Source organism: Sminthopsis crassicaudata, chromosome X, assembly GCF_048593235.1.
Source record: "Sminthopsis crassicaudata isolate SCR6 chromosome X, ASM4859323v1, whole genome shotgun sequence".
In the NCBI taxonomy this organism is placed as follows: domain Eukaryota; kingdom Metazoa; phylum Chordata; class Mammalia; order Dasyuromorphia; family Dasyuridae; genus Sminthopsis; species Sminthopsis crassicaudata.
In genome coordinates this window covers 42,701,641-42,711,785 of record NC_133623.1, presented here as the reverse complement: position 1 = coordinate 42,711,785, position 10,145 = coordinate 42,701,641, and the positions used below count along the sequence as shown (strand labels likewise).

General features: G+C 38.9%; 1 protein-coding gene across 1 annotated transcript; it reads left to right on the top strand.

Moving 5' to 3' along the window:
- The first annotated feature begins 2,301 nt into the window (after window positions 1-2,301).
- On the top strand, window positions 2,302-9,652 carry BRS3 (bombesin receptor subtype 3). The gene is made up of 3 exons (XM_074277725.1): window positions 2,302-2,939; window positions 5,558-5,909; window positions 7,169-9,652. The coding sequence occupies exons 1-3, from the start codon at window positions 2,506-2,508 to the stop codon at window positions 7,583-7,585; spliced, it is 1,203 nt and encodes a 400-aa protein (XP_074133826.1). The 5' UTR covers window positions 2,302-2,505; the 3' UTR covers window positions 7,586-9,652.
- The last annotated feature ends 493 nt before the right edge of the window (window positions 9,653-10,145 follow it).

The window sequence follows — 10,145 nt, the reverse complement described above, 5'->3', positions numbered from 1 at the left end:
GCTGAAATGCCTTAGGATTATGCTATTTGAAGATTAAATGAAGAAACTGATGGTAGTCATTTCCAGGATGCACTCTGGACTTTGTCTATGCCCAAAATCTCTTCATCCTGGAATCTCACTGCACTTAAGGAGTTTGTACATTAGGGATAATTTTCACTCTTGAGGTCTAACCTACTGATTGGATGGATCCCCTAAGAATCTCCATTTATGTAAGGTACCTAGGCCAGCCAAGTTATTTCATTTCTTTATGTTAAAGTATATGTTAAATATAATATATGTACACATATCCATACAGTTAGTTTGCTGCACAAGAAGAATTGGACTTTGAAATAAGGTAAAATTAACCTGAGAAGGAAATCAAAAATGCAGGTGGACAAAAACAGAGGGATTGGAAATACTATGTAGTGGTTCACACTCATTTCCCAGAGTTCTTTCATTGGATATAGCTGATTCTATTCGTAGTTGAACAAATGGAACTGATTTGGTTCACCTCATTGTTGAAGAGAGCCACGTTCATCAGAATTGATCATCATATAGTGTTGTTGTTGAAGTGTATAATGATCTCCTGGTCCTGCTCATTTCACTCAGCATCAGTTCCTGTAAGTCTCTCTAGGCCTTTCTGAAATCATCCTGTTGGTCATTTCTTACAGAACAGTAATATTCCATCACATTAATATACCACAATTTATTCAGCCATTCTCTAATTGATGGGCATCCATTCAAGGAGATCATTACTTTTAAAGAACTTTCATTCTAATGGGGATAGAGAATAGGTAAAAGAAAGTTCAGCTGTAGTCTAAAAATGCTAAGTACTCATATTAGTAGATCAGATTGCACAATAGAGGCAGGGCAGATGGCAAGACCTCGTCCTCCATCTCACCAAAAGGAAGAGAATTGATGACTTCCTTCTCATCCACCTGTGTATGAGCAGTCAAATTGCCTGTAGGGCTTCTGGCATCCCAGGGCAGGGGAGTGGGCAAGGAAGAAGGGCACTACTGATATTGGCAGGTCTGCCTCTGGCCCAGTCAGCCTACATGGCCTCCTGGTGACCTAGGCCAGAGGAAGAAGACAAAGGAAAGACTGACACCATTTTTTAGAAGCTGAGAATTAGACAGAGAAGTGACAAACAGAACCCCAAAGGAAGCATGGAGTGGAACAGCAACTAGTGACCATCAAGACCTTAATGAGAAAGAATACCGAGCAGTTCCTTTAGAAGCAGAAATCTGAATTTCTTGTGCTTTTGAGTGAAGGTCTCTGGGGAAGAAATGCTCAAAGATGGATGTCACCATTTCCCATTAGACCTTATATGAGTTTTGCTTGTTTTCACTGAGTAGTCATTAAATCTGTTCATGTTTTTGATCTTTGGGAAGTCTGCTTACAAAAGGTGTAGCTGAGAGCACCCTAGGAGAAAACAGTATACTATAATGGAAAGTGCCTAGGATTTAGTCAGAGGATCAGGGTTCGAATCCTGCCTCCTTTGTTTTATAACTTAGCTTTAGGAATATTGAATCTCTCTGGGCTTTTCTCATCTTCTAAGATTTGGGATTTGGGAGTTGATGTTCTGTGAGGACTCTTCTGACTCTACATTGGTGATCTTATGACATATAGTGAAACTCTCAACTAAGGAGTATCCCCAGACCCTTTTTGTCACACAAGCATCCATAACCCAAGGGAATGTGCTATAGTAGCTAGAGGGCTGAACTTAGACTCTGGAAAATGTGGGTTCAAATTCATTTCTGACTCATTAACTATGTGACCATGAGCAAGTCCCTTAACCAATCTGAAAATCACTATGGTTTAGGTTAGGTATTATGGACAAATTGTAATCTGTACTGGCACAGGGAATTCTAAATACTGCTGAAATTACAGGTCCTTGAACTATGTAGATGGCAGCTGTGAGTAATGTGCTCTTTAGAATCAGAGTCTTTTTAATATTAATCCTGGGAAAGTGAATTGAAGTTGATGCCATCAGGTGCCCTACGTGTTCTGTTCCCACTTAAGAGAAAACTGGCGACCGCTCCAATTGCCTGTAAGTAAATGAGTCCTTTTCTAGAGAGAAAACATTTCTCACAATATCTATGCAATTTTTAAAAAGTGACTAGATAAAGAAATAGAGATTCTCCAATAAAAAAGTGGTTTTTAAAAATGTTGTCTGGTTATTCATAAGACTTCCCCAACAGGGAAGAATAAGGAACTACAGAACATTTTTCCCCCCAACCCCTCCCTATCCCTCTGTCACTGAAACACCAATAAAACTCCTCCACCTCCCACACTCTTCAGTGCCTGAACGGTGAGCATTAGCCAAGCATGCTGGGAGACACAAAACTGAAAGAAATGAGTTACTGTATTCAGATGTCTTGAATTCTCTTTCCATACAGTCTACTAGATTCAGTTCTGTTCCTATAATCCCCTTATTCTCGATGTAGGCATTTGATGTACTGATCAACTCGTATTTCAACAACTGAGCAGAAGACAAATTAAAGCCTAAAGTCTCTTTTGGAGAAAATGTCTGAAGGACAGCTCAATTCACCTAATCAGACTTTCCATTTAATCACAAATGATACAGAACCATCAGCAACTAGTATTTTCAATGATACTACGGTGGAGGGAAAAACTGAAGAGACATCTATAGGATCACGAATCCTGTGTACCATTTTTTTGACTTATTCCGTGATCATTTCAGTAGGTCTCCTTGGAAATGCTGTGCTCATCAAAGTCTTTTTCAAGATCAAGTCCATGCAAACAGTTCCAAACATTTTTATCACCAGCCTGGCTTTCGGAGATCTTTTGCTTCTAATAACATGTGTGCCAGTGGACGCGACCCAGTACATTGCAGATACCTGGCTATTCGGGAGACTCGGTTGCAAGATTCTCTCTTTCATCCAGCTCACTTCAGTCGGCGTGTCGGTGTTCACACTAACTATTCTCAGTGCTGACAGGTGGGTTTTTCTTTTTCTATCGTGTTTGTCGGGGGAGGAAAGTTGTGGGAAGGGAGGAAAGGTTTTGACTTAGACTTAGCTGGCTGTGGTTTGGCTTCGTGGCAGGATAACAAAAGTTTTTAAAAGCTCTGAACTTTAAATTATTGGTCTAAAATCTAGGAAGAGGTTGAAAATTACTTTTTAGGAGATGATTTCTTGCAGAACGAGAGGATGTACAGAGGAAAAAGACTTTCCCAGAAGGATAATTGTCTGCAGCAATACTGAAAATTATGCCTTTTCTGTGGTGCATCAAGGTATCTGGCTTAAGGTGCCCCTGCACAGCCATACCTTATACATTAGTGCAGCCTAGTGGCACACAGGAGACAATGCCAAGACATCAGCACAGGTGTGAAATTGACCACTGATAGGATGCTTCAACATACAGATGTTTGCATCTGATTAGCTTGGAATTCATCAAGCAGCCAAGCTGTCATTTCTGGCAAGAAAGCAGAGAGGTTTTTGGCTTCCTGGGTTTGCTAAGTAATGTCATGGCTCACTTCTAATTTCTTTTCTCTGTAGCTGGTCAATAACATTTTAAGTCTTGCAGAAATAAATTCATCCATTTTGACCTTTAGCAACTGATGGAAAGGACATTCCCTCATGGTAAGATTGCGACTGGTCATTGTTAGAATGGTCCTAGCCATATGTATATATTTGTCCTGTAAGAGTCTTCCTTTTAGAGCACAGAAAAAGTAAGATTTATATGGTAACTGAAATTGAAAAGCCCACTAGAAACTCACAAGGCAGCAATGCCCAATGGTTTTCGCAGAAATAGCTTCCCAGGACTAAGTGGGTAAGAATTTGTCCTCCTAAATCATGAAAAGATTCTCCTTCCTTTATTCTTCCTGCAAAGGGACTCATATCCAATTTGAAGAATCAGTCACCCAGGACTCATCTCTCTAGCTGCCAGACAAAAAGGCAATTTTCAAAAGAAGAGAGTAACAAGAGGGGTGTGCCAGCTGCACACCTTGACACAAGGCCTTGGAGTTTCTGCCACCACAACTTTAATACAAATGGGGCTGGGCAGATGAATTTATACTAATAGACAAGATAAAATTTACCCCTGCCCCATCTGTGCACTGGTTCAGAATGAGAGGGATATCATATGACATCCTATTCATGCCCTATCCTCAGAGAAAGGATACCCTTTGATCCCATCAAAAGACAACCTTTTAGAGAAAGGTTACACATTGAGTTACTTTCACACAGAAATCAACACCTTAAGAGCTTACCATTGATCTCAAAAAAAGAAAAAAATATATATAAAAGGCTCTAAGCCTAGATACTTCACATAGTGGGTAAAGGGAAGAGCTGCTATAAGCAAAAAAAAAAAAAAAAGAAAAAAGAAAAGAAAAGAAAAGAAAGAAAGAAACATGATCTATTTAGGAGCTAGCAATCCAAATTGGATTAGTCCAGCTGATAAATGATGGTAGCTCATTTCTGAGATCATATTGATCCCAGGCTGCCCTAATGTGGTAGAAAAAAAGCACTGATTAGAGACAGCAGACTGGTTCTAGTCTGCCTCTAGCTAGTTATCTGACTCTAGGCAAGTCACTTCTCCACACTAGGCCCAAGTTTGCATACCTGTATAAAAAGAGGGGCTGACCTAAATGATGTTTAAGGTCCCTTGCATCTCTCAAGCCCTGTGAGAATTCTCTTTGAAATTAAAGTTGGAGATTAACCTTAGAGATTATCTAACCAGGGGCTCTCAGCCTGTGATCCATAAACTCTTTTGGAAGAAACAATTTCAGAATTTGATTTCAATATAATTAGTTTTCTTCAAAATCCTAAGTGTTTTTATACATTTAAGAGCATCATTCTGAGAATAGGTGCAGAGGCTCCAGATTGACAAAGGGGGCCAGCACCCATAAAAGAGTTAAAAAGCCCTTCTCTAGCCCAACACTCTCATTTGACAGATTCATAAAATGTGGCCCAGAGAGCAAAAGTAGTTTGCTCACTAGTAATTACTTAACCACTAGCTAGCCAGTGTCAGGGCTGGTACTGCTTCAAATTCAAGTCCAGGGCCCTGCTTCAAATTCAATGCTATAGGATATATTTTAATATATTTGTTTCTTTTTAACATTCATTTTTCCTAATTTTAGTAGTATTTTTCCATTTATAGGTGAAGACATTCATTTTTTTTTTAAATTGTTGAGTTTCAAATTTTCTGTACCCCTCCTTCCTCTCCCCCCTCCTTAAAAAGGTAATAATTTTAAATAATTATGTATGACATTCATATTTTAAAATTTTGAGTTCCAAATTCTCTCCTTCCCTTCTTCTCTCCCATCCATTGAGAAAGGAAGCAATAGGATACATATGATGTATTTTTACAACCTGTGTCAGTGTCCTGTCCTTTAAAACTTTTAACTTTAAAGACAGGTAATCTGTCATCAAATTTCCTATCCCTTAGCAGATATCTAAGCAAAGTGTGCTGAGTCATTTGCTGCACTGCAATATCTCATGTTGTCTCCTATCATTTGGGATGGGATGGGATGGGATGTATTGCACCTTTGCCCACCAGGCCACAGAGCTTTTCTGCTCTTGCTTCTGACTCTCTTTGTCTCTGGTTACACTTGCAGATACAAGGCAATAGTGAAGCCCTTGGAACTGCCAGCCTCTGATGCCTTCTTGAAGACCTGCGGGAAAGTTGCCTGTATCTGGATCCTGTCCATGGTTCTTGCTATCCCAGAGGCTGTATTCTCAGATTTATATCCTTTCTATAATGCTGAAAAAAATGAGTCTTTTGAAGCCTGTGCTCCTTATCCTGTTTCTGAAAAGAACAGGCAAGAGGCTCATTCTCTCCTATGTTTCTTAGTCTTCTACATTATTCCCCTCTCTGTCATTTCTGTCTACTATGTTCTGATTGCCAAAGCTCTTTTCAAAAGCACCGTCGAAATACCCGCTGAAGAACAAGAACATGCCCGCAAGCAGGTATGGATGAATCAGAGCTGACACTACCACAAGGCCCAAAGCTGAGCTAGAAAGTGGAATTTCCCATCATTTAGTGAGAGAGACTTTAGGAGACTAGAAGCAGAGACCAGGGCAGTCACCAAAGCCATCCATTAGTAATACAAGAATCCACTTTTGGAAAATTACATTTAGCTTTGCCAAATAACTTTCTTTGCAACACACCTGTCTTATAGGAGGTGCAAGTATAACCTCCATTTTGTAAATGAAGGAACTGAGGTTCTGAGAGGGAAGGTGACTGTACAAATGTGTCATTCTTTATTACAGAACGTTAGGTCTAGAAGGATAATGGAACTTTAAAGACCATCTAGTCTCTTATGAATGCTACAACTGAGGCCCCAGGAGGGGAGACGTGGACAAAACTGGCAGAGCAGAGAGCAGAACATAGCTCTTCTGATCTCTAGGCCAGTACCCTTCTGACTAGCTAGTGTTAAGTCTCTTTTAAGCACTCTCCCCAAGAAGTTACACATAGATTCCTACTATATTGCTAGGGCGAAAACCATTAAGGGATTTCTTCTTTGGGGGGTATTTACAACCTCAAAGAATAAATCTTGTTACAAGTCAAATCCTGTTTTTGGCTAAATCTGGTCTTCCCTGGTCTGATTAGCCACCATATTTGCTAGATTTAAATCCAAATGATTTTAGGTGATTTTCTGAAATTCAGTCCATCTTTAAACAATAAAGACCAATCACCACTCATGGGGTTAGATTAGATGATCTTGAAGATTCCCTTCCTTCTATAAATTCTGAGATCCCCAACAAGATCCCCTAATCTAACCAATGCATAAGGACTTCTGGTGATGGGGAACTTGCAACCTTCCAAAAGAGCTCCTTTCCACTTTAGGGTAGTTCCAATTGTCTGTGAACTTTGGGTAACATTACATGGCTTCCCAGAAATATGACCGAGCATTAATAGGGCTATGTAAGTTAACCTCCCATAGACAATTACAGAATGAACAGAAATGTAAATCAAGACCTAGTCTTGTTTGATAGGGGAAAAAAAATCTCATTTCTCTTTAAAAATCAGGAGATCTTTTGATTCCTTCTGTCAAATACAGAGAGGCTTATGTACACAGCAGACATCTCAATGTTTTGCTTTTCAGTTAATTGGTAGGATCAGCTACACTATAGTGCTCCATGTGACCTAGTTAGTTTCTAAGTACCCCAAATGCTCTGTTTATCTTCACTTGCTAAATGACCTTTCTTCTTCTTTTGCTTCACAGATTGAATCCCGCAAGAGAGTTGCCAAGACGGTGCTGGTGCTGGTGGGGTTTTTTGCTATCTGCTGGCTGCCCAATCATATCCTTTACCTTTATCGGTCTTTCAATTATCACTCCTCCATTGATTCTTCTACCCTTCATCTTGTGGCCACCATTTTCTCTCGGGCGCTGGCTTTTAGCAATTCCTGCGTAAACCCCTTTGCTCTTTACTGGCTGAGCAAAACTTTCCGGCAGCATTTTAAAACACAACTCTTTTGTTTCAAGATCAAGTGTCCCAGGCGTCCAGCTGTCACCAGAAACCTGGCCACAGGCCTTGTTTCAGCCACTGGGAGCACCCAGGTGTCTGAAATTAGTGTGACCTTGCTCACTGGGTATGCTGGGAAGAAGGAAGAAGAAAGTGCCTTTTCAGTTATCAGTTAAAGAGTACAGGCATCAAGCTTTTTCCTAGTGTGTATATGCCTAGGAATTGTGGGGATGAGTATAATACTGAATTACTCATCTTTTAATTGTATTTGAGATATTTAAGAGAAGGTCCTTGTCCAGTCAAGCATTCTTGTGTGTGTGTGTGTGTTATTTTTGTGACTGAAAACTTGATATTCTAAAACTTTCTAAATTCTAGGGAGAAAATATTTAGTAGGTGGAGACTATGGTTATAGAAAGAGAAAGGGGAGGAGTAAGAGAATGAAATCAATACAACACTAAAAATGTAAAACTCAATTTATAGAAAGATGTATTTTCAGGAATATTTCCTTTCAAAAAAGATGACATATCTCTATAATGTGTCAAGCTTCACAAAATATTATCCTACTAACTGCCTCATGAGGCAGATAGTATCTGTATTACAAAGGAAGAAATGGTGACTAAGTGAAGAAAAATGATTTACAATTCAGTACAAAGTATATACAGAATAAATGCAAGATAATGTTGTTGCGGAAAGGCACCTATACCTAGATGAGGAAAAGTCCTATTCAGGAGGTGTGTGTGTGTGTGTGTGTGTGTGTGAGAGAGAGAGAGAGAGAGAGAGAGAAAGAGAGAGAGAGAGAGAGAGAGAGAGAGAGAGAGAGAGAGAGAGAGAGAGAGAGAGAGAAGAGAGAGAGAGAGAGAAGAGAGAGAGAGAGAGAGAGAGAGAGAGAGAGAGAGAGAGAGAGAGAGAGAGAGAGAGAGAGAGCGCTAAACTTTCTAACTTAGAGGACCCAAATCCTTCATGGATTGTGGAAGATATTTCTAAATTTTCTCATTTTCTTCTCATGTGAGGGACACCAAGTTACGCCATTTACATCTCTGCTCTGCCATATAGATGCAGATTATATTATTCTCTTTGATTTGAAAAAAGTATCAAAAGTAGAGATGATAAAGAATCTTTGATGTAATTTCTTTTTAGAAAACCTTCTAATAATTGATGGGAAATGTTCCTGTTTTCTATTGTTTTCTCTTCTACTATCACCAAAAGTTTAATGAAAATGAAAATGGGAATGTTTTGAGGTTGGCAAGTATGAATAACACACCAAGGTATAGTTCATCTAGCTGTCTTATAGCTTCTCTAATCAAAGACAATGGAGTCTTACTTTTCTCTTCCATTTATTAACATCAATCAAAAAGTTTCCATAATGGGCTGACTTTACCTGAAAATGCAATAGGTGATCACCTACATGGTATCACATGAAGGGAATAGGGAAAGGCAACCTCCCCCCCCTCCCTGCCCCATCCAAAAATATTATTGTCATAAACCAGCCACAATATCTGAGATCCCACCACTATGGATGTGTTGTTTTGAGTTGAGCATTGCCCACCTCCTATATCTTGTTTTAAAATACTTTTCCTAGGAGTCCCTTCCACTCCAAAGTGAATAAGTTTATTCAGGAAGATTTAATTACAGAAAGTACATAATAATCTTGGTGATGATTCTGAAGGTGATTTCTGGGCATTCATGAGAACTTTATAGTTTTGAGGGTTCTTTATTTCTAACTTCACTTGCAAATTTATAATGTTCCTTTTTCTTGATATTGTGATAGTGGTATATTAACACTATTCTTGTGTTCATGTGACATACATATGATTATATCTATCTCTATGTACTCACACACACATATATATATATATGTATATACATATATATACATATATATATAATAAGCATTACCTTTGTGTTTCGCACCACAATTAAGGTGTCTTTTGCTTACAAATGGAGCAGAAAAGGGAAGAGACTGAGAAAGGAGTGTGACAGAAAGACTTTTCTGAGACTAACATCTCCTGAGGTAAAGGGGTAAGAATGCTATCCTGGTACCCAGTGAATGGAAAGAGGTCCAGAGGAAGGAACTGGGCTGCAGTAAATATACTATGGGAGATCCATGAGAAAATATGGACAAGAAGTGCACTCGTCAAAGAAGTAAGGGTAAAGGAAGAAAAAAGGGGACAAAGCTGTAAATTCATGTACAGAATACAGGAGGAAGATTTCTTAAAATGGAATCAATTCACAATTTGGTGAAAGACCAAAAAAAAAAAAAAAAAAAAAAAAAGAAGAAGAAGGAAAAAAAAAAAAGAGGGCTGTTAGAAAAGCAACATTGTACAATTAAGTAGAGTGTTTTTTATAAAGACTTTGTTATATTTGTTCTCTGGAGTAGCTTGCTGGTAACATTCAAAAAGGGAGAGTTAGCCATGAAGGTTCCAATGCCTGGACTCTCTCCTTGGACATCCAGCATTCAGAAGCAGGGATCCAAATTCAAGTCTCTGATTTTCCCCCTGTGACCACTAGCTTTTAGTATACTGACCATTCACAATCTTATACATGGACTATTTCTTGACTGTTTAAAACCAGAGGAGTTATCTCAGATTGTACTAGAAAAGTTTGAAAGCCATTGTAAATATTTTCATTCATGATAAGAAAAAACATTGTTTCAAACAAGGATTGTCCAAAGACTGTCTCTGAAAATATCAACAAGGTTTTGACTTTTGTTCAATATAATGTGAATGTTGGTTCCTG

What these genes read in the sequence shown, in the direction of transcription:
- BRS3 (XM_074277725.1), top strand. Translation starts at nt 2,506, where the DNA reads ATGTCTGAAGGACAGCTCAATTCACCTAATCAGACTTTCCATTTAATC. An exon ending in ACTATTCTCAGTGCTGACAG is followed by an intron (nt 2,940 to 5,557) that starts GTGGGTTTTTCT and finishes TTACACTTGCAG; the next exon opens with ATACAAGGCAATAGTGAAGC. An exon ending in AAGAACATGCCCGCAAGCAG is followed by an intron (nt 5,910 to 7,168) that starts GTATGGATGAAT and finishes TTTGCTTCACAG; the next exon opens with ATTGAATCCCGCAAGAGAGT.